Source organism: Tachypleus tridentatus, chromosome 8 (genome assembly GCF_004210375.1).
Source record: "Tachypleus tridentatus isolate NWPU-2018 chromosome 8, ASM421037v1, whole genome shotgun sequence".
NCBI classification, from domain to species: Eukaryota; Metazoa; Arthropoda; class Merostomata; order Xiphosura; family Limulidae; genus Tachypleus; species Tachypleus tridentatus.
This window is the reverse complement of record NC_134832.1, coordinates 83448581-83473904: the sequence shown is the minus strand read 5'-3', so window position 1 is coordinate 83473904 and position 25324 is coordinate 83448581. Positions and strand designations below refer to the sequence as shown.

General features: G+C 33.4%; 1 protein-coding gene across 2 annotated transcripts in view; it reads right to left on the bottom strand.

The window, feature by feature from the left end:
* Positions 1-1280: 1280 nt before the first annotated feature.
* LOC143222809 (arylsulfatase B-like) overlaps positions 1281-25324 on the bottom strand; it is a 37553-nt gene continuing 13509 nt past the window's right edge. For both annotated transcript variants that reach the window (XM_076449874.1, XM_076449872.1), the window contains exons 3-14: positions 22329-22380; positions 21095-21198; positions 19194-19333; positions 17712-17788; positions 15935-16036; positions 15178-15241; positions 14813-14910; positions 12405-12541; positions 10327-10385; positions 5046-5166; positions 4700-4849; positions 1281-1615 (exon numbers count right to left, since the gene is read on the bottom strand). In XM_076449874.1, coding sequence (XP_076305989.1) covers positions 4708-4849; positions 5046-5166; positions 10327-10385; positions 12405-12541; positions 14813-14910; positions 15178-15241; positions 15935-16036; positions 17712-17788; positions 19194-19333; positions 21095-21198; positions 22329-22364 — 1080 coding nt within the window. In that variant the 5' untranslated portion in view covers positions 22365-22380 and the 3' untranslated portion in view covers positions 1281-1615; positions 4700-4707. The remainder of the gene's footprint in view (positions 1616-4699; positions 4850-5045; positions 5167-10326; positions 10386-12404; positions 12542-14812; positions 14911-15177; positions 15242-15934; positions 16037-17711; positions 17789-19193; positions 19334-21094; positions 21199-22328; positions 22381-25324) is intronic.

The window sequence follows — 25324 nt, the reverse complement described above, 5'->3', positions numbered from 1 at the left end:
GCTGAGTCCACTAGATAAAGAAAACAACAGGCAAGATTAATCAGAAGTTTTTGTAATGATAAAATGATTTTTATTCAAGTTCTTTTTAGAAATGTACCAGCGATTCATTCATAAAATAAAAGTATGTTACAAGGGCTTTTTAGATATATCTAAGCACAAAAATCTGCGTGTATGTCTGTTTGTTTCCTATAAAAATACTCCTAGATCGTTAGACCAAATTTCAGACAAACTTTGTTGGATGATAGACTGGAACAAGGGACATATAATGATAGTCCAAACCCCCTTCTATGCCCTATTATTGCCGTTACTGAACGTTTATTATTTTCGCAATAATTTAAGATTAGCTACATTTATAGATGGCACCACGTACTTACACCAAACAAACAAAAAATATTAAATTTTCTTTCTCCCTTGGCGGCCCGGCATGGCCAGGTGGGTTAAGGCGTTCGACTCGTGATCCGACTAAACATACTCGCGCTTTCAGCCTTGATGGCGTTATAATGCTATGGACAATTCCACTATTCTTTGGTAAAAGAGTAGCCCGCGAGTTGGCGGTGATGACTCGCTGCTTTACCTCTTGTCTTACACTGTTAAATTAGGGACGGCTAGCGCAGATAGCCCTTGAGTAGCTTTGCGCTACTGACCGTCACATTATAACAACCCCCACGACTGAAAATGCATGTTTGGTGCGACGGGGGATTCGAACCCTCGGATGACGAGTCGAACGCCTTAATCCACCTGGTCATGCTGGGCCTTTGGATTTACAACCCTAGAATAAAATGTCATCCCTGCTATCTTGTTTGCGTTGTTTTTGAAGTAATATCAGCATAGAGTGTTTTCTTCCTTTTAGAGCAAGTTTTTCTTTACCTATTGTTGTTGTTATTGCTTTTCAAGGAAGTGTTTCAATAGAGATAGAAAGGTTGTATTTATAACCAAATTCTAAATACAATGAGGTTCCAATTGTAATGCTTATTGTTTATTTTTACTTAAGTTTTTCAAGAGATGCCAAATTGAAGCTAACTTCAAGGGTAATTAAAACATCGTTTACACTATAATTATGATGTTTTAAATTAGTACTAGTTATAAAAGCAGATACTTCGTTTAAAACTATGTCACCTCAGTAAACTTGGTTGAAACCAATGTTTTGATTTTTGAGTTATATATTAAAACAAAAGAAGAAAGAATAAAAAATTCAAACTTTTTGCAATGATATTTACAAACATTTCCAGAACTTGTGACTCAGTCATTACACAGATATTGTTATTAAAGAAAGCACCGTGTAGTACTGTAGAGTTTTAATGATCCATTGAGGAAATATTTAAAATACCATTTCCATTAACAATACCAACCATAATTACATAGTCAGTGCTACTGCCAGCCTGATACAGAACATAAAATTGTTTCTTAGGTGCAAAAGCTCAAAATCGTTTTGTTCCTTTCGCTTTGCACCACCCAGGAGAGAAAATATTATTCCACAATTTTGGATTTCCTTTTGGATCATTTGGAGGATCATCTGCTGGAATCATGGTTGTTTTAAGCTGCAGAAGATGGCGCCTTAACTTGGCTACAATATGTGGACTTGAAGTTGCCAGATTGTGATGTTCCGTTGGATCATCTGGTCAAAATCGTAAAGAAAATCACTATTACTATATATACTATTACTCTAAAGTTTACTAAAAGGTTTTCATCTAATGTGTTATAAAACAATAGAGAAAAATGTATATTTCAGAAGCAGTCATAATCATGTTATAAAGTTAGTACAAAAGTTGTTTTCACAAAATATGATAATCTGTAGAATACGTAGGTTATGAATTTCGAGTAGCACTGATTTGAGATTGTTTAAGTTAGGCTGTATGGGCTGATTGATGGTTATGGTGTTCGACTTACAAACTGAGAGCTGTTAGTTTGAATCCACATCATCAAACATGCTTGTTCTCTATGAATACTAAGTACCTTCCTGGTGTAAAAATTCTTGACTTACAAAATTCTGATCAACCCCAAACCATCTAGGATTAACATGATATAACATTTTGGGACAACATGGGACTTACTGGTCCATCTTAGCTACTTCATCCTCTTTTCACATGACAAACTTTCCATCTCAGGCATCACTCTAGTGACCCTTCTCTGAACCCTATCTACCAATTCAATGCTTTCTCTAATATAAGGAGCTCACGACTGAATCAAATATTCCAAATGTGGCCTAACCAATGATCTGTACAGAAAAATTATAACCTCTTTCGACATGTATTCAATATTTCCATAGACACAACCTAAAATTCTATTTGCCCTCTCACTAGCAACAGTATGCTGCTTGGATCACTTTAGAAACTGTTCAACTATTATATACCAAGATGCCTTTCTTTTTTGACATTGTTAATATTATTCCATCCAAATAATAATTCAAGTTACAATAACACACATGAATTATCTTGCATTTACTATAATTAAATCTCATCTGCCATTTATCTGCCCAACTCAATAAATGATCTAAATCTTTTTGTAAATTAGTGGCATCCTCTTCACAGTTAGCAACATCCAAGACCCTGATATTATTTGCTAATTTAAGTAATTTATTGACTTTTCCTTCATCTATGTTCTTGATGTAAATTAAAATGAACAATGGTCCTTAGACTGATCCCTGAGGTACCCTATTTGTGACATTAATTCAGTCTGACTCAGCTCCATTTGTAACAAAATTCTGCTTTCTCTCATCCAGTCATCTTTCTATCCAATTTTCTAATTTATGCCCCACACCAATAGAAATATTTTTAGAAACATTTCATGTGGCACCTTCTTAAAAACTTTCTGAAAATACAAATACACTAAACCTAAACCATTATTCTCATCGACATCTTTTCAAAAAATGTCAAAAGAATTATAAGGCAATATTTTTTCTTATTGATTATCTAATAATATTCTAAAGTTTGTTAAATGGCCTTGAGAAACATCTCTTAATACACCTTTGGTAATATAATCTCATTCTTACTCCCTATTTACCCCACAGACTATTCTATTCACATACCTTCTCAATAAATCATCTATAACTATAACCTTCTTATCAACCACATCCTTCCCTGAACCTTTTATTTTCATCATCTGTAGGAGCCAAGGGCTAAAAATTGTTGGTCAACATAATAGCCCTATTATAACTAAATTCACTATGTTTTACTCTAATAGTACTGTCTCTAAAAGTCACTGTTAGCTGATTTATTTCTTGCATGTAAAAGCTTAAGCTCCTCCTGAAATCCTGTTGCCATTTTCCATCAATCTACGATTCTTTTTATCTATTAAAGTCATGAAAAAATAAAAAACGTATTTTTCATGATATAATTTAAACATGCTATAGAAGAAGATGCACAACACTGAAAAATGTTTCTTATTTTTACAAACTTTTATCAACATAGCCAAGAATTTTAAATATTTTTACTCCCTGAATAAAAGTTATAATTGAGAAAAAAAATACAGTTGTTTTTAATTAGTTGAACCAATAAGTTAAGAAACACTTTAGTGTTTTTAATACATAATATTTATACAAAATAAAAGTATTTGATTTAGGGTTAAGGTAACAATAATAAAATGCATAATAAAAAATTTACAGGTAAATTTGAGCTTTTTTAATATAAGTTTAGTAATTTTGCAATGCTACTTATATAATATATATTTACCACAATGCTTTACCTTACCATGCTTTTATTTAATGAAGTGCTGGTTTGATATTTTTATGTTTGCCTACAGTTATTTTCACTACATGATTTAAACATGCTATAAAAAAAATATAGAATTCTAATGCTTATGATCCAATGGATACTTTTAATCACTGAGAGGAAGTAACTTAAAGGATATATGAATAATTAATAAATGATTCAGAGCACCTATTAAGCTTACCAAATGGCTTAGAGTATATATTTATGAGTTAGAGATAAATTACAGCATATATTTGTGACTCAAACAATATCAGTGACTCACAACGATCAATCATACATATTCCTGACCCACAAAGTGACTTATAAGACGTATTAGGAACACACAGATGAAGTAGAGCACATATTAGTGAATCAAAGTAGAGAATCAATCAATGAAGAAAAATACATATTGTTTATAAAATATGTTAATGAATCACAAAGTGACTTAGAGGATATAAAAGCCACTTATAAGTGACTCAAACTAAACATATTTAACTCACAAGAGACTCAGCACACCTACACAATAGTGACTCATATCTATTATAAGTTTCAAAATACTGAAAATCTTTACTTTTTGAGTCTAATGTGGTTATCTGAGATTGTGTTGAACAAGTAAATGTGGATAATCCAATCAAAATGTAAGTCCTGGAAAAGTTGTTTCAATATATTTTCAGGGATTGGTTAAACAAACAATAAAACAATTTTTATTAAAACCAACTAAGTATTAGCTTCACAAAAAATAATTTAAGAAATCATAATTCATATTCAATAAATATATTACGTTCTTAGATGAAATGTATACAATCCAGAGAAATAAAGAGATAATTTGTGAAATAAAACATAAAACCTTCAAAACTCATAAAATTAAATACCTTGCAAATTGTATGTTAGGTAATATTTATAACATACTGAAAACATTTATAGGCAACAAAATATTGTATTTCTTCAAGAATAGAACAACATATGAACAAAATATCAAAATGAGCAGCTAATAACAAAAGTAAAATATTAACCTCTTATGTTAAAGAGATAGATTTGGTCTTTCAGAGGATTCTGTTGATATATAGTGTAATTGGACAAGTTTGTACAATTGACAGTAGGGGGGTGGGTACCACCCACTTGGGCTTCCTCCTGATCCAATAATTAATTTATAGTCACCAACCCTGTAAAAATAATAATAAAAGAATAAAATATAATAAAGTTTGAAAAAAAAAAAACACCAAAAAAAGTTTCAACAAATTTCAAAATTGAGGCTAATCAACATTAGAAGTCAAACTCATGCAAAATGTTTCTTACTGGATGAAAATACATAATTAAGCAGTTTATAGCAATATATCTAATCAAAGGAAAATATTCTACCTGATGGCTCCTCTGGTTCTCAATGTATCAGTATCATAGATGTTATAGATGAATTCATTTCGAATTGCTGTTCCATATCCATTAATCATATTCCATTGGTCAATTCCATCAATTCCTGAATCTGTTTAAAGGTTCAGAACAGAGATTGTTATAGATTTAAACCTTTTAATGACACTTTAACGATATGGATATATGATGTTTTCAGTGGTTATGACAAAATATTTAATTAAAACATTTCAGTATTTATCAATTACATTATATTTCTTGTTCAATTACACAGCTAACAAGAACTGCATAGAAACTCTGAAGAGAGTACTTAAAACGGGAACTGTTGATAATAAAGGTAGTTGTGATAGAAAGCCTCAGCCCTTAAAAAGTAATGTTATACAACTCACAATATGCTTTTTACATTATACCTTACAATTCAGTAAACATTACCAATGACCTAGCTGTAGATACAAATGTAAATGTGACCTTCAGAACAGTAAGGTAAATATTAGTGCAAAGAGGTCTTATGGATGTGTAGCTATTCTAAAAACCACTGCTTCGAAAAGATAAACAAATTAAAGACTTGAATTAGAAACAGACTTACACAGAACCAGGGATATGAAATAGAGATAATAAGTCATGCACACGGTATAATATTTTTCTCCTGTATTACACATCCCTGGTTCTGTATAAGTTATAATCTCCTGCTTACCGCTTATTGTCTTGTACTCATAAAATATTATATTCAGCACAAGACTTATTATTTCGAGATTAAAACATAATATTTATCTCTTGCACATTTTCTCCTGAGGCCCATACTTCTAACAATGGAAATAACAAAGTTGAAAGAAGGTGCATTTTACATATGAATCAACAAACAGTTGTTTGATACCAAAGAGAAGATTGGTGTCACAGCATAAAGCATAATATCTATAGTACAGCATGTTGAGGAATTAATATAAGAGTGATGTTGGAAATATACACAAAATGGTGGCACCTTGACTGCTGACAGGTTAAAAAAAAAGAAAAGAGATTTTTATTCATCATTTTATTCTCTCTGAAATGATACAATCATCTTCCAGTAAGACAATGAGTCAAGTATACAACAAATGTAGTGAAACAATATGTGGATGGATAAAAAAGAAATATACAGAAAATTACAACTATAGCTTGGCCTGCACAAAGGTCTGATTTGGATATTATTAAGGTTGTACAAACTCCTTATAAGGTCAAATGGCAATAAAACAACTTGACTGACTTGTGGGGAGTAACACAGGACCTTGGAACAATATTTCCCAATCATACACTGATAAGCAAACAGGAACACAAAGACAGGGTGTACTGCTCTATTTAAAGCAAATACAAAATACTAGTAAATTGTATAACTTGTATTATTTTCTCTTCTATTTTGTTTAATGCAAACTTCATAATTTATTTGCAATTACTCATTGTCTGTGACTCCTTTACATCTGCTTGACATTTCCATAATTATCTTCAAAACTGTAATTATATATTATATATACTGTTTTGGGAAACAAATAGTTATGTTTTTACTAATCATAATACTTGTACATTATTTATAACATTATTTATATTCTTTAAGGTATGTTCTTAAATTCCAAAGCCTTCTGATATTTATACTACTTAATATTGAACTTCAAAGCTCTATTCTCTATAGTTGGATCAAAAAGTAAATAATATACTGGATCAGTTATAATTCCTATGTCATTCCAATAAATGAGCAATTATTTTGATTTTCCTGACTAGTTGGATGCCACAGAATATTACTTCCTATAATATAAGAATAGGCCATAGATGGAAATAAACCTGTAGTATAAGAAATATAGAACACAGAAGGGAATAAGTCGCTCCTTAGAACATTACTTTCTATAATATAAGGAGTATAGATCATAGATAGAAACAGCTATTCCTTGGGTTCTATACAATATTTCCTATAGTTTTAAAAGAACAGGCCATAGATGGACATAACCCCTTCCTTCGTTTCCATAGAATATTACTACTTATAGCCTAAGAAGTATAGGACACAGATAGAGACAAATCCTTTCTTGGTTTCCATAGAATATTATTTTCTATAATATCAGAAGAATAGGCAATAAATGGAGTATAATCCTTCTGTCACTTCCACAGAATATTACTTCCTATAATATAAAAATAATGGCTAATAGATGGAGACAAATCCTTCCTTGAGTTCCATAGAATATTACTTTATATAGATTTGTTTAGGGTGTTTGGAGCACACAAACATGATATGGCATACCATTCAGAAAGAAAAAAATGCAACAAAGAGATCTAGGTATGGTGTGGCTTGACCATACCAATTCATATGAGTCTGTACCACATGCATTAATTGAGTATGCTATAGATTTTTTTCTGGATTCCTGAAAAGGTGAAGGATTTCATTATGACATGCTACATAGACTGTTAGATACAATTCTCAACCTGAGAGTATACAACCAGCTGCATAAACCTTGAGGTTAGTATCCCAATGGGATGTACAATATATCCCATCATGTTTTCCCTTTCAAGGGAAGTCATTATTAGAACCACTGAAAAAGTTGTTCCAAAGATAAAAATTCATGTAGGAGAAGATGCTATCACTAGCACTGATACATTAATTTATGGATGACTTAACCTTACTCAACCCATGCAAAGAGGAAATGATGGCAATATTCTAGAAGATAAAAGATCTCATGGACAAAGGAAGGATGAAGTTTAAAATCAATAGGTCATGCAGTTTGGTTTTGAAGAATGGGAAGCTGGTTAACACTCATTTCTCACTGTGTGGCAAAGAGATTCCATTACTTAAGTAGAAGTCTGTGAAAGAACTTGGATGATGGTATACTAAGAAATTAAAAGCCACCAGGAAAGCTCACGTTAGAGAGTCTGGAAGTAATATATAAATGTAATCTACCAAGAATGTTGAAACTTTAGTGTCTACATTACAACATTATGCAAGGGAAAATGTAGCCACTCACTGTGTATGATATTGCAATTAGCTATGTAGAAGATATGGAAAGCCAAATTAACACTTATATGAAGAGATAGTTGGGAGTTCCTGATCGTTTGAACAATGTTTCATTACACAGATGCTGCATGAAGTTGGTATTGTCAGTGAAGTCTTTTGTAAAGAAGTTCAAAGTATCCAGAACAAGATTATACTGACACTAAGAGACTCAAAAGATCCTGTGGTCAGAGATACCCAACCTGGCAGAAAGTGAACTGCAGAGGAAGCAGTGAATGAGAGAAATGTCAAACTCAGGCACAAAAAGATTGTTGGAGCTACCAAAGTAGGGTACCAGGGTATGGAATGTTCAAGTCATAAATAGTGGTCATCTGCTGATGACCAAGAGTGACATGAGTTAGTTTCTCATGATGTTTGAGAAGTTGAAGAAAAAAATAGACTAGCAACAGCAGTTGGCCAGGCCAAACAGGGTGCTTGGACAAGATGAGAATCTGTACAGCAGCAGACTTTGCTATGGAAGATAAAGCCACTTACAATTTCATTCCTCTGGCAACCTGCACATGATTTGCTTCCCATGCCATACAACTTTGTCATGATGACAAGTCAGATTTCGGTTATTCTTGCAATATGAATTCCTGCCCATCAAATCTATCTGGTAGTACGATCTCTTCTTGTCATAACAACATACTCTGAGTGATTCTTGATGCAGTCAAAGAGAGGATGCAGAAAGCTAATGAAGAAGAGGTAGCAACTGGCTCCAGACAGTTTATCACCTTCATCAAGGAGGTTTTTGGGTCAGATAGTTATGGCAGCAGTCCATGAAGAATCAACATACTGTCTTGTGAAAATGACTGGAAGATGATAGCAGATCTTGAAGGGGATAGAACTTTTCAACCTGAAATTGCAGTCACAGACCTCAGGCTAAATAATTTTATCTGGTTGGCTAGGGATCTTTTATGAGCTAACAAACAGAATTTTGTTAATTACATTGAACTGAGGTTTATTTGTGAGGGTAGAAGATGAAAGAAGTATGCTATCCATCTGAAGTAGGCTTCTGAGTTTTTGTTGTAACTTTGCTTTCTGAGTTGCAGCAGGATTGGGGATTCAAGAGTGGTGTGGTGAGAGCTCTGCAGAAGTGCAGCTGAAGCAGCTGAATCAGGATCATTATATATATGGTAAGAGTATGTTCAGAACAGTAGATAGGCTACAGATGATGTGAAGAAAGCATGTCCACCAGTGCAAGGTGGAATGAATGTGTTACTGGTCCACAACTCCAAGGAACTATGGAGTTCTAAAATGGCCAAAATTTTCATTAATGGGTGGTACTTTGATGGTTCTACTGACGTCAGAACTGAAGATAATTACAATATTTAGTTGTTGTTTTTTATATTGAATTCTAGTACAAAGTTAGGTTACAGGTATAAACCCTTCCTCTTTCATTAAGTTTTTGTGTGAGCTAAAACTTAACTGATCTGTAATGACTACTAATAGTCAACTAGAAATCTACAAGAGGTGTTCTAGAATATATGTGAATTACTAATTTTACTGTTAATGTGACAATAACTCTATATTGGTAATATTTATTGAACATCCAAGAGTAAAAAAAAGTTTAAAAAATAAAAAACAAATGCAGACTAATATGATTTATATCATGAATATTAAGACTACTGGCTCATTGCTTTACCAGCTTTCAGTGTTTAACCCTTAATTTCTTTTATCTGAGAGGCTAAATATATCAGAAAATTGCCTATAAGCAACATTACTTGGAAACAGTAGTATCCTCTAAAAATAAATGCTTTTATGGTTGCTGTTTCGTTTTTCATTTTTAGGATTGAGAAATATGAGACACTACCTGTCATTAACAATTTATGATAAACTAACACATCCATTGGCTTGTAATAAAATAATAAGTAGCATCAACTGTAGAAATATAAAATAATGTGTTTTTATTCTCTGTACAGCATTTAACTAGAAACAAAAACAAAAAAGCTAAAAGTATTCTAAGTATTATTTTATAATATTTTTCCTAATTAAAATTCTAGGGCTCGATATATGAACAGTAATAAAATTTCCTGAACTTTTTCAACACTTTACAACATCAACTTCATTTTAATTCATCTCTATTTTTAATAACACTCAAAAGATATTACTAAAAAAAAAAGCTATTATGCAATAGGTGCTTTACAATAACACAGCAACAGTAACAAGTACAACACACTTGTTTTAAAGCTGAGGACTATGATAGGCAGGGTTGAAATAAAAATTTGGTTCACATATATTGAAGCATAACATAAATTATGTCATACTTACCAGCCTGACCACCAGCTACATGAAGTAAGGTCGGTAGCCAATCAACAGCATGAAATAGACTGATGAAAGGGAGTAATATCCATTTATTAAAAAGAAACAAATAAAAACATTATAAACATTTATCTGCATAACATGACATATTATATTTCTTCACCTACGAGGAAGAATCTATTATGCAAGAAGACAAACCTTATATGCATTGATTCTGATAATATTAAGACTTTGATACATTTTATTGTCCTGCCAGAAATATAACTGCCTACTCTTTGATAATGTGGCTAAAACATAAGGAAACAGTGACAACAAAGACATGAGTTTGAGCAAGTACAGATTAAAGTCTAGTGTAACAACTCCACAAGTGCAGTGACTTGGTATATAATGTGACCACATGTGAATTAGGTGACTTGGTATTTAAAGAGACCACATATGAATGGAATGCTTTGGTATTTAATTTGACCACATGTGAAAGGGGCAGTTTGGTGTTTAATGTGACTGCATATGAATGTGGCAATTTAATGTTTAATGGAATATGTGAACATGGCAGTGGTGAAATTCTGCTGATACTCGCTGGTACTGAGAACCAAAACTTGATTTTTAAGGTGGTGTTAATACAAAAGCTCATCTAAGCTGCATTTTCATTTTTTATGTTTACAAGTACATTTTTTTTCTTTTTAAAAGACAAGTCCATCTCACCCAGCTGAGAACTTTTTTTATGCTATAATCTCCAAGGTCTTTGCAGATTTTTTAAAGACCTGATTGTGCAGTCTATGGATCACCTTGGGAAATGCACATTGTATAAACTCTATAAAAACTATACTTTTTGTATCCTAGATTGATTTGTGGTTTGTTTGAGAATTTATCTGCAAACTCCTCCTCTAGCTTTGAAGCTAACAAGACCAACTTTTCAGGAGAAGTTGTGGTGTATTTATATGGGAATTAAAACATGCTTAGAAGGTTACCCAAGAATAGTGGTGATCTAGAAGCAAGTATTCTGAGTCAATAAACCCAAATCAGACATCGATTTTGTGTTCTTGGCCACTTTAGAACCATGGGGCACCATGTTTATACCCCCTCTCACAAAATTGGCAATTGTGCTCAGGTACCCTGTATGGGTGTCATAACTGTTTTTCTTTGAGTAGCTTTCGAGTTGAGAAGACAGAGAAGCTACATCAATATTCTAAGCCTTCTGTGAGCCATGAGGGTGCCTTTAAATCCTCCAGTGCAGGTACTTGATGCCAATATCTTTACATTTGGTACTGAGAAAAATGTGAAAAACAGATGAATGTAATTGTATTTTTATCATGAATTTTAATACTCCTAGTTCCATTTCTTTGTCAGCTTTTAGCATTTAACACCAATTATTAGGTTAGGAAATATATATTGTTAGTTCTCATATCTCAATATTAATAATAGTTAATGAGTTTGATGATGTTTGTTTGTATAACATTGCAGGAAGTGATACACCAGAAGGCAGCTGGTTAACACTATCCACCACCATTGTAGAATAGCATCTTAAGGTAAATCAAATGTGAATTCACTGATCAGTTGAAAGTCAAAGTTATGTTAATCCTATTACTATTCCAGATCCCCATTGTCAAAGCCTATCTACAAATATGCTTCAAAAAAAGAAGCAATTTTGCAGATTAATAGCTACATTTTATCACATTAGAGTACTGATCATTATAGATCCCTCTTTTATAACTAGTGGCAAAAAAATGGGGCATGGTGATGTAAAAAATACAAGCACTTGTATATATATATATATATATATATATACATAATACACATCTCATAAATTGTAAATACGAAAAATAACATGAACATTTGATTAACACAAATTCTGACTACTCTATGCTTATAAAGCCATGTTTGATGTTTTTATTTTTCTGGATATGTTTTAACACTGTAGGTTATTTGTTTGTTGTTAATTGTGAAGCTACACAATGTGTTTGTTATTTGTGCTGTGTCCACCATAGCTATGAAAACCCGTCTTTTAACATTGCATTGCCTTAGTGCTGAGCTTCTAGCGAGCTATAGGTTATGTTCTGAATATGAAAAAAGAATGAAATAATACTAACTTATTTGTTATGAAACCAGTCCTCTTCAAAAGTGGACTATGAACAAAGGCAGGGCCTCTTGTTCCTCCTTCCCATAAGGTTCCTTTATTTCCTCTTAAGGGCCAGTTGTTTCCTCCAGCGTAAACTTGTCCTCCATTCTAATGGATTAACAGAAAAAAAAAACACAAAAACTAAGACATCACTCATTGATTAAGTGTTCCAAATCAGCAACCCATGAAACTATTTTAGTTGATAACCAATTTTTAACTCTCACTTTCAATATCCATATATTTCAGTTCAGAACTCATCTTTAACCAAATAAATGTACACCGCTGGCCAAAATCTTAAGGTCAATGAACATAAAAAAAAATATGCATTTTGCATTTAGACTCAACCACTTATTTGAGAAGAGCTTCGAAAAATAAAAATAAGAAAAGGGAAAATAAAAATAAAAAACTTTTTTAGCATTTAATAAGGAAAATGTGAACACTATGAAATTAGCCTAAATACTAGCCGGTCAAAAGTTTAAGACCATACAGAAACGAAGCATTAATCGGTAAACACGTAACGAAGTTTAGTCATTTGTGTTCAAGCATTAGCGTTGTCAATATCTCCCACTGACATCTCCTGTGTTACATTGGGTAAAAACATGGCAAAGGCTAAAACGTTGACAGAATTTGAACGTGGAAGAATAGTTAAGCTGCAAAAGCAAGGTCTCTCTCAACGTGCCATCGCTGGTGAGATTGGGCGTAGTAAAACTGCTGTTGCAAATTTCCTAATAGACCCTAAGGGATACGGAACGAAAATTTCAAGTGGTCGGCTCAAGAAAATTTCGCCAACATTGAGCAGGAAAATTCGACGGGTTGTCCGGTAAGACACCAGCCGATCATTGAAGACTAAGGCCCTTACGGACGCAGAATGCAGCTCAAGAACAATAAGACGGCGTCTACCAGAGAAAGGCTTTAAAAACCACAAACGTCTTCAAAGACCATGCCTCCTTCCACTCCACGAAACAGCTTGGTTAAACTTTGCTGAGAAGCACCAAACATGGAACGTAGAAAAGTGGAGAAGGTTTTGTTCTCTGATGAGAAAAAAAATTAACCCGGATGGTCCAGATGGTTTCCAACGTTACTGGCACGATAAGGATATCCAACCGGAGATATTTTCTACACGACACAGTGGAGGAGGTTCCATCATGATCTGGGGTGTTTTCTCCTTCCAAGAATGATGATGGAGCTTCAGGTTATACAGGGACGTCAAACAGCAGCTGGCTACATTGGCATGTTGGAGAGAGCATCCTTATTGACTGAAGGCTCTCTTTTGTGTGGAAATGACTGGATCTTTCAGCAGGACAATGCTGGAATCCACAATGCCCGCAAGACAAAGGACTTTTTCATGGCAAATAACGTGATTCTTTTGGACTATCCAGCGTGTTCGCCCGAACTGAACCCCATTGAAAATGTTTGGGGGTGGATGGCAAGGAAAATCTATAGAAATGAACGTCAATTCCAAACAGTGCATGATCTATGTGAAGTCATCTTCACCACTTGGAATAACATTCCAGCGAGCCTTCTGCAAACGCTTATATCAACCATGCAAAAGCGAATGTTTGAAGTTATTTGCAATGACGACCGTGCAACTTGCTACTGAGGCCTCTTGTTGGGCATTTCATACCCTGTTTAGAACTTCTTTTAGGTATAGTCTTGAACTTTTGACCAGTTAGTAATTAGACTAATTTCATAGTGTTCACATTTTCCCTATTAAATGCTAAAAAAGTTTTTTATTTTTATTTTTCCATTTTCTTATTTTCATCTTTCTAAGCTCTACTCAAATAAGTGATTGAGTCTAACAACGCAAAATGCATATTTTGTCTTTATGTTCATTGGCCTTAAGATTTTGGCCAGCAGTGTATATGCAGACTTTGGAATTAGATGTACATTTATTAAGCAAAAAGAAAACAATACATAATTATCTTTGAACTGTATTAACGAGCAGAGATACAATGAATAGTTTGTAAGCCATATCAAGTTGAAGTTAACTCTGTAAATTCTTGACACTTTCCAGTTTTCAGAATTTTAACCTATTTGTTGAAATTCTATGCTTTATTCTTTCAATTTCTTCTGCTGTTTCACACATACAAAATAACTTACTTACAAACTGTTGTATTATATTATAATATACTCGTACACACAAGAGAAACTCCTAATCCCCACACAGCTACAATAGTCTATTTATTCTATTAATTCTAATGCATTAATGTGCTTACGAGTTAGTAATAATGACAAGCACAGAAAATTCTTAATAATTTTCTCAACTTTAAAAAAAAACAGAATGCATTCTCATTTGAATTTTGTTACATTTGTAATGGTTCTTCATTAGACAAAACATAGAGTACATGCAGCCCAGACAACACACGTTTACATACTCACATCAGTAGTAAACACTATAATCGAGTTTCCATAGAAACCAAACTTCTTTAGAGCAGCAGTTATATTTCCTATTGCTTCGTCTAAAGCGGTAACCATTCCTGGTGATTAGAAAATGAAAGTTTAAAAAGTATTAAATTTTATTTGCTGTATCTTTCTTTTAATGCTAGAACTATATTTTACCCATAAAATAAGAACAATGTTATGCTTGCATCCCACAGAAACTTGAACGATTATTTATAACTCAATACAAAAATTACAAAATACAGGTTTTTATTTCGAACATTTTATTTATTTTTTTTGTTTTTTGTTTTGCTTTCCATATCACCACAATGTCATTTAACCAGTTTCCCTTCCAGAACTCTTACCACTGTATTTCCTTCTATTCACGTCTTTAATGTTTTTATACATATCTTGATACCTCTGCGGCACCTAGAGAAAAATAAAATCGTTGCTAATACTTAATGAATTATTCTAATGTAGTATTGAATTTATAAGTATTATTAAGGTAAAAACATATATGTGACGAAACTGCGTTTTCAAAAACCTTCTAAGATTTGAAACCTTCTCAGCTAGTTAACCATATCAGATAATTATTTGTGAAACTAATTCAAAAATTAATATTTCATTCACGTCCTTCGAAAAACCCATTTGACTTTCTGAAACTAAAATCTCTCGATAAAGTAAGTAGACTTAAAAGGTTTAAAGTTTTTTGTAAAGGAACAAAATAACTGTCAGAGATTTAGTTAACCACATTCAACTAATTTTGGTCGGGTTTGTTAGTAGAATTAGGCTTTTAACCTGTTTTCTTACAGTGATAAAAAGAAAAATATTTGTACATGATTTAAAATTTAATATAGTGGATGTTTCATGTATAATATTAAGAGATCTGTGATTAATTGCAAGTTTTAAATTTAAGCTTACATCGACTCAGCTTCAGTCACAATTATCGGGTTATTAACTACGAATATAAAGTGTTTTTTTTTTTAGTTGTTGTTATTAATAAGAGGATTTCTAACATTATTCATGTAACTGGGAAAGCTGTATTTATTCTACTACGATTCGTTAACAATTAAGATAAATATTAACAGCCTTTAAACTTTCAGAAAAGTACGTCAAACTGACCTCTAACGGGGAATGAACTGCTTGAAATGGTAAGTAGAGAAACGTTGGAATTCGAGGATTTAGTTTTGAAATCAACTCTGTCGCTGCTTTAGAGAAGACTTGCTGAAAAATTAATTGATAAGTTACAAATCACTCTATCAAGAATTCTTTTCTAAAACAGGGCACTTTTAACAGAGCTTCATTTCAGAAAATGGAAAGATACTGCATTTTTTTAAAATTAAAAATGACTTAGACTTTATCGAAAAGCTAAATATCTAACGTTTATCCGCCTCCAGTGTTTATTTTACTGTATATATATGTTTTTTTGTTGTTTTTTTGCATATTCTAACCTGAACACCACATCATTCGTATGCGAAATATGCGAACACGTCAAAGACTTCTTATAATCATATGCATGTGCCTTCAATTTTGAACTAGGTCAGAACTGGCTAAATAGAAACATCCGCCGCCACAAAGGCTTTGTCCAGCTCTCTAAACAGAACAGCGGGATTCACGTCACACTTACCCCACAGTGGCACAGCGACATGTCTGCGAACTTACAACACTATAAAACGGGTTTCAGTACCCGTGGTAAGCAGAGCACAGATAGCCCATAGTGTAGCTTTGTGCTTAAATTCAAACAAACACGTCACATTCATAGTTTGACCCAGCTGAAAGTGTAAAACAGCATTTCAACAACACCATGTCTCAAACCTTAGGTCTTTAGGTTTGAAACCAGTATGCTAACGCTTAGATCAAATATAATCCAAGTGATAATAATAACACCTAAGTCGATGAAATAATAAATGTTTATAAATCTAGAAAATAACAGTTTTTGTCACCTCAGCTTTTTCAATGTTTTTTTTTTTTTATTTCTCGCAAAGCAACGCGAGAGCTATCTGCGCTAGTCGTCCCTAATTTAGCAGTGTAAGTCTAGAGAGAAGGCAGCTAGTCATAATCACACACTCCCAACTCTTGGGCTACTCTTTTTATGTAAACATAACTTCTGAAAAATTTGCAAGGTAAAATGTCAGGGGATAGAAATAAATGTTTGCTGGAGTTAACCCCCCTCTCCATTGGCTCAAGGTATGCCTGTAGACTTATAATGCTAAACATTGGCTTTCGATACCTATGCTAGACACAACATAGATAACTCTTTGTGTACATTTGCGCTTTATTACAACAAAATTTTCTGGAATTCCGAAGCTCTTATTTCTTTTTTTACGTCTTCTGCGCTGTCTTCACAATGATACCTGTTAAATGACAGAAGGAGCTGTAATGCACGTCAGATTTTTGGTTTTTTAATTTCGCGCAAAGCTACACGAGGGCTATTGTGCTAGCCGTCCCTAACTTAGCAGTGTAAGACTAGAGGGAAGGCAGCTAGTCATCACCACCCACCGCCAACTCTTGGGCTACTCTTTTACCAACGAATGGTAGGATTGACCGTAACATAATAACGCCCCCACGACTGAGAGGGCGAGCATGTTTGGTGCGACGGGGATTCGAACAGTTTAATTATGAAGTTAAACCGACATCGTTAAAAAAGTGTATTAAAACATTATTTCAGAACAACCTTTTGTTCCTAAAATTAAGAATAGTTAGTGTCTGTATTTTGTTATTATAATGCGATACGCTTTGTGTTGTTGCCAATAGATAGGATATTTAAGTATTATTTTCTGGATCATAAATTGCTTATATACTACAATATATGCGCTATATACTACTATATTCGTTTCGTTTGATCAAAATAAATTCGAAATCACTGTTTATTGTAAACAAATGTCTCGTCAAAACTTACAGTGGAGTAGATACCGTTATATCCTTTGGCCGGCTTTGTGTTGTTACGGAAATCCAGGAAGAGCTGTTCATTCAAACCTGAAGAGAAAAAAACGATTTCAGACAAGTAATTACACATATTTTGATTGTATTGTCAAAGTTTTTTAAAATTTTGTACTCCTACACAGCTTCTGAAACCTACGTACAAATCCTTTAATTTTATAAAAATATCAACAGGTAGGTGGTGTTAAAAAAATTCTAAACATAGATAATATACTATATTTATTTGTTGGTATTTAATACTCTATATTGTTTTACGCAGCAGTCTTAACCTTGTAAAATTCTGCTACAGAGGCTGCACATGAAGGTGACTTAAGAAGTGCAACAGATTCCTTCATTATGGCACAAAGTTGTGAGGACTCTGGAATTCTGTGAATGTGCGTCTTACTTTTATCTGTTTGGTAATTCTTTGAAGCTTTTATAGTACATGCATACAAAGATATACATATATGTATCACATAGAGAAAACTACTTTGGTGTGAGATACGTAAAAGACCTTTAGTTCCATATGAAAATGTAAACGATTGTAAAAAGTTACGGTTTAAACGCCGAAAACTGGTGAAGCAATAGAAACCAATATGCTTAAAATCAGCAAATGAATAAAAACTGGTTAAACGTACGCTTAAGTTACTTAACTTACTTCACCTCATAGGAGATGTTATTTACGCAATTGATGATATAAATGCCGTTTTGACAACTACTGTGTCTGTAATATTGCAGCTGTCCTGGTCAGTTCTAGTATTGAATAACAAGCGTAGTAGGCACTGGATAACAAGCGTGGTGTGGGTTGTATATTATTATTGTATGTTATTAGATATTAGCTCAAAAGTTCTTGGAACTTGCAATACAATTTAAATAAATTGCAGGCTTTTTTCCGCATCCCTTTTAATCTGGCAATTTCATATTCGAGTGTATAAATAACATTTCAGTTCTATATTTAGTCTTACACAGGACGGTGCCTGAGAGTTATCTCGTTCAATACTAGAATTTCTCAATCAAAGGGAATAAAACATCACTTGAACAGCAAACTTCTGCGAGACAAAAAAAAGAGGTCTGAAATACTATTTTTACTCTATTCTGATTTCGAACTTGAAGTAAACACATTAAGAAGAATGTGGCAAAAAACATTAATATTTAAAGTGATTTTTATCCCTAATCATTTTCCTTTCAGTTTTCTGAAAGAACTGGCATCGTTTATTTATACATCGTCTAAGTTACTGCAACGTGCACCACACAAAAGTGTAATAACAAAATAATAAGATAATGTTCCACAAAACTATAAGGCACGTATTAGATACAAGAATAAAAACATGCCAATGTCAGATAAAACTAAACCAACCCATTTGATGGCTTTTCTTTTTTAATTATTATTATTTTTGTCTGTAAATAATATTTGACATTTTAATTAATTACTTAAATAAAGTATGATTTATTACTCACTAACCTCGGTTCTTAATGCTGTTTAACTCTGATGTATGTGTCTCGTGAGTGTAATAGTCTTCTGAACCCAAATAGTAACCGAAAAAAGAATCAAATCCTCGAAAAGTTGGAGTGTATGACCAGTTACAGTAGCCTAAGTGCCACCTACCGGAGAAATCAAATTTAAATTAAACGTAAAAATATCTTCTATATTATAATAAGCACTATTATTCTTACAAAATTATTAATTAGATGTATTTTAATGCACTGTATTATTACGTTATTAGTAATGTAACATACGTGCTATACAAATAAATGCATTATTACAAATATATTCAGTGATGAGCAATAAACACTTGACAAAAAACAAAATTCTTTGTTACTAAAAAACTTCAACCGTTTACGAGTAAGTTGATGAGGTTAATTTTAAGAATCATGTTGAAAATTACTGATTGCTTCTAGTTTTCGAGATATGATAGATTTATTCAAAATATTCTTATATAACGTGAAAATACCTTTTTATTTAACAACTTTATTTATTCACCGAAAATTCCATTTAAGAATGTATGATCTACATGTTTTGAAAAGTTTCTTTCATGTTCACAGCATGAGCAACCGGAATTGATGACTTGATGTTCTTATTTTGCAAATGTACAACTTTCAGAGTAATTTCAGATCAGTTTATGAAAAGCCTCCATTGTTGAGGATGATTTTCAGTATTCAATTCTTCCATTAGTGCATCAACATCTGTACAAAAACACAAAGTATCTTTTATGCTTTGATAGATACAAGTTGTGAATCACATCATTTAGTTTTACTTATGTGATCAGATCGGGCAGCTTATGTTGAGTTGCTACAGGAACAAGATTACTAGATTAAGATGGTTCATTGCGTTTTTCACAGGATAATTCTTCTGTTTCCCAATTCACTGGTAGATGTGGCAATGGAAGACCCATGAGGTACTGGTTTAATCTCCAATGCAATATCTGGATATTTATTGTCTTGTTTAGTTTTATCTAAATATCGAGAAGCATTAATTAAGGAAAAATAACAGTCAAATAGACGATAGATGACAGCTAATAAAGCTCTGCTTTAGTCGGACACACAAACGTGCTGACAATTAATGAAGCTTTGTTTTAGTCACACACACAAACATGGTGGCAACTAATGAACTTCTGCTTTAGTCAGACACATAAACATGCTGGCAACTAGTGAAGCTCTGCTTCAGTCGGACACACAAACGTGCTGACAATTAATGAACCCCTGTTTTAGTCAGCACGTTTGTGTGTCCGACTAAAGCAGAGCTTCACTAGTTTCCAGCATGTTTGTGTGTTTGACTAAAGCAAAGCTTCACTAGTTGCAAGCATGATTTTATTTTATTCAAAATAATCTTACAGAGCTTCATTAGTTGCTCATATTTACTTATAACCAATGAAACGTTTTCTAGTTGTACACACAAAAACACGATTACAACTACCAAACCGTGTGTTTCATAATTGTACACATACATGCTAACAACTAACACAGTTGTTTGATTATCAGACACTTGCTATAATCCAATTATTGTTTTGCAGTTACACCTCTGAAAAAACTATCAAAACTAATGAAACAATGATTTATACACAAAAACATTCCGACAGATAATGAAACTGTTTAAAAAAATAAAAATACGCAACTGTTGAAACTTCTGATAAAAATTACTTTATTAAGTTATTGAAGCATATTTTATTTGTTTACCAGCGAGTATATGTACAATTGAAATAGTATTTCATTACTTGTGAAGAAAAATGTCAAAAGCTCTTTGTAAGTGACATTCCAAACTATGCCATGTACATAATTTTAATACCGTAGTAATATATGTCGCGAATTAGATTTTACTAATACATAGTATTCTTCAAATACCTCTTTAAATATATACACACTTACTTTCCTATAATATGAGTTGAATATCCGAGTTGTTTTAATTTTTCAGGTAAAATTGTGTAGTTCAGGAAAACACCAGAGGGCTGCAAGTGGCGAATATAAGTATTCTGTCAAAAACAAAATAGCAATTATTACAAACAATAAAAACGTTTCAGAACTTAAAATCATACGGAAAATATTAGTTTTAAACAAACTGAAGGCCGAAAGGTGAAGTTTTTGCATTGATTTCATCATGCAGTTAGATAAGTATTCATATAACTCAGTTTTAAAAAACCAAAACGGAATACGTAATACTTAGTATTATATACTTTAGTTTATAAGGTTTACTGTTGTGACTATTCACAACAGTATGTCTTATAGTACTAAAACAGTCACTTATTCAACTTAAATCGACCCGTGTTATCACTGCGTAAGGATAACCTGGTACGCATCCTATATTACCATATCATTGTGTTGACTTTCCAGTACTTAGCCCCTCTCACCATGGAATACTGTTAACTTGTACTTGACCGTCTTGCCATTACGTAATACAAATTTTCCTTATTTAACTCGTGTTAAAAATAAATAATGTTAGTTTTTACGTTATTCATATTTTCTTACTATGACGTAATGTTTTGTTTTCGGTTATTCATCTTGTCTTAACATTACATATTGTGAAATTTCCGTTATTCGGCTTATTTTACAATTACGTAATATGAACTTAGAATTATCACACTTGGCTTACTAAACACGTAATATTAACAAACTGTTATTCGACTTGTTTTATACTATATACTTAAGATTAGTTTTCCGTTATTTACCTTACCATTACATAATATTAAATTTCCATTTCTGTTATTCGATTTGTTTTACCATAAATCGATATTAATTCTCTGTTACTGGTAATTTTGACGTATTCTAAGAGTTTCTGTTCGAAAATCCGCTAAAGTCAACCAGCTGTCAACTTAATGTCAAAATCAACACTGCTTTACTGCACTTAAGATTGAATGTCTCTTTAATTTATTGTTTTAATTCTTGAAAAAAAAAATCTCTTCAAAGAAATGAAATGCATGTTTAAAGTTATCAATGTATACAAAGGTTCTTATACTAACTAAAGTTCAAATTTTAAGTTAAAAGTGTCGCTTCATGTAATGAGTATAAAATATTTTTAGGAAAGCTCTATCCCAATAGTGACAAAACTTAATCGCATACTAGATACCATACAGAGTATTTAAACTCTATGATATAAAATACGAACCTGTCTACCAACGTGATAAGGAAAGTAGCCGGTCATAAATGCTGTTCTTGACCTACGATCAGGAAATTTGTTCTAATTATCGGTTGAACAACGTAGTTATATTTAACATAACACTTAGGTACACATTCAGCATTTTATTTTGGTAACTTATCAAGAACATTAAAGTACATATCAATGTATATCTTAATGAGCTACATCTATATAGGTTCAATTTTTATAAGTAGGTAACTGACTTGGATCACAAGTTTGTATGCAACAAATATTGACTCACGATAAAGACTTTAGGCACATACACGATTTTTTTACTGTTTCTCGTTCAAAACAGTATTTGTAGCTGGTATGTTCACATAGTTTTAGCACTAGTTTCTTTACCTTACTGTTATCAGCTTCTCGTAGCATGGACTCTGTACCTAGGTTTAGTACATCTTATCGTTATCAGTTGATCGTAGCATGGACTCTGTACCTAGGTTTAGTACACATTGCCGTTGTCAGTTGATCGTAGCATGGACTCTGTACCTAGGTTTAGCATACATTGCTGTTGTCAGTTGATCGTAGCATGGACTCTGTACCTAGGTTTAGTACATCTTGTCGTTATCAGTTGATCGTAGCATGGACTCTGTACCTAGGTTTAGTACACATTGCCGTTGTCAGTTGAATCGTAGCATGGACTCTGTACCTAGGTTTAGCATACATTGCTGTTGTCAGTTGTGTCGTAGCATGGACTCTGTACCTAGGTTTAGTACACCTTGCCGTTATCAGTTGAATCGTAGCATGGACTCTGTACCTAGGTTTAGCATACATTGCTGTTGTCAGTTGATCGTAGCATGGACTCTGTACCTAGGTTTAGTACATCTTGTCGTTATCAGTTGATCGTAGCATGGACTCTGTACCTAGGTTTAGTACACATTGCCGTTGTCAGTTGATCGTAGCATGGACTCTGCACCTAGGTTTAGTACACCTTGCCGTTATCAGTTAATCGTAGCATGGACTCTGTACCTAAGTTTAGCATACATTGCCGTTGTCAGTTGATCGTAGTATGAACTCTGTACCCAGGTTTAGCACACACTGCCGTTATCAGCTGATCGTAGCATGAACTCTGTACTTAATTCAGTACACCTTGCCGTTGTCAGCTGATCATGGCATGAACTCTGTACCAAAGTTGAGCAAACATTTCAAGTTATTTCTTATACCAATGAAAGCGAAATAAAACGAATGTTAAACCTAGCCTATAAAATGAATATTGTCATTCGAGCTATCTCAACGTAAGTATGCAAACGCAAACGAACGTGGCAGGGGTTTAGTTTAGAGAGAGAGAAAACTGAAGAATTCTCTCTCCAACTAGGGTGGTCAGGAACGTTGTGGTTCCTCTTCGTCCCCTTACGTGAAAAAATGTTGAAATTTGCATGGGGTTTTTGCCTTTATTTTATTTGGACTCTTTTAAGGTGAAGAAGTGAGGTTGGTCATAATACTGATGAGCGAGACAAAGGCAGCACCGGAGAGACCAGCCAGGCCAGAACCCAACCAGCAGATGTCAAAGTGAATATCAACGCAAAACGACCTGTTTCAGGGCTGGGTAATAATGTTGCCCTGGCTGGGATCTAAAGATCCAATGCCTGAGATTTGGCTGTGGGGGGAAACGGGAGTGCCCCGAGAAAACCCACTCTCACAGGACAGGCGCCGAAAGATTTACCTGTCCTGTGTCCGAGACTTGAAAGAGAAGTACTTATTATATTCACAAGGTTTAACTGTTATGTACTTTGTTGTGTGATTTGTGCTTGGTGAAATATATTTTGTTGGTGCACTAATTTACATAGTGATGCAGTTAGTTTGCTTCTGTGTTCTGCTTTTAAATAATATTTGTATGACATTTCTGTGAGTCTGTTTCTAAGAATTGATAAGTTGCTGATTTGGTGTATATAATTTACGGGAGTGTATGATGGTAGTCTGTAAGCTGCTCTTAGTATTTTATTTTGTTGTACTTGGATTTTCTGAAGTGTGTTATTTGACATACTATATGTGACTTGACATCCATACTCTATTAACGGACGGATGTACGCCTTATATATTTGGATAATGGTCTTTGGTGAGCAGTTTGAGTGTTTGCTAGTTAAAGTCATTAAATGTGAAATGCGATTTTTGATTGATGAGTGTATGTTGTTAACATGTTTTTTCCATGTTAGTCTTGTGTCGAAAGTAATGCCAAGGAATGTGATGTGTTTGCTCATGTTGATGGGCGTATTTCCGAGTGAGAATTTTACTTTTTCTAGAGTTTTTCTTTGTCTTTTTAGTTTCCTGTAAAAGATGATTGCTTGTGTTATGTTTGGATTTAAAACCACTCTCCACTTGTTACTTCAGTTCGAGACATTGTTTAGTGTTTCTTGAACGCGAGACTTGGCCATTACTGGGTTTATGGAGGCACTCCAGATAGCAATGTCGTCTACGTATTGCGGGTTGTGAGTGTATATTAAACTGGGAAAAGGTATATCGCTGACAAAAATAATGTACAGTAGTGGAGAAAGGACTGATCCTTGAGGCACTCCTGGAGTTATTTTGAAAGATTTGAATACAGTTTTATTGACCTTTACTTGTGCTATTCTATCTGTTAGGAAGTTTGATATCCATTTAATGATAGTGGGATTTATTTTCAGATGTGTTAATTTGTACTTGATGGCGTTGTGCCATACGCTGTCAAATGCATTTTTAACATCTAAAAATACACCAATGGTTACCTAGTTGTTATTAAAAGCTTTGTAGAATGATTCGGTGAGTCGTGTGAGGTGATCTATTGTTTGTCTGCTTTTCCTGGAGGCGTTTTGAGATTCCGGAAGGATATTATTTATTTCACAGAAGTGAAGAAGACGATTTGAGATAATTTTCTCCATCAGTTTGCCAAGGCAACGTAACAGACTGATAGGACGGAAATGATCTGGATTTGTCCTGTTTGTTTGTTTCTTTGGAATCGTGGTGATGATGGCTTTTCTCCATGTTTCGGGGTA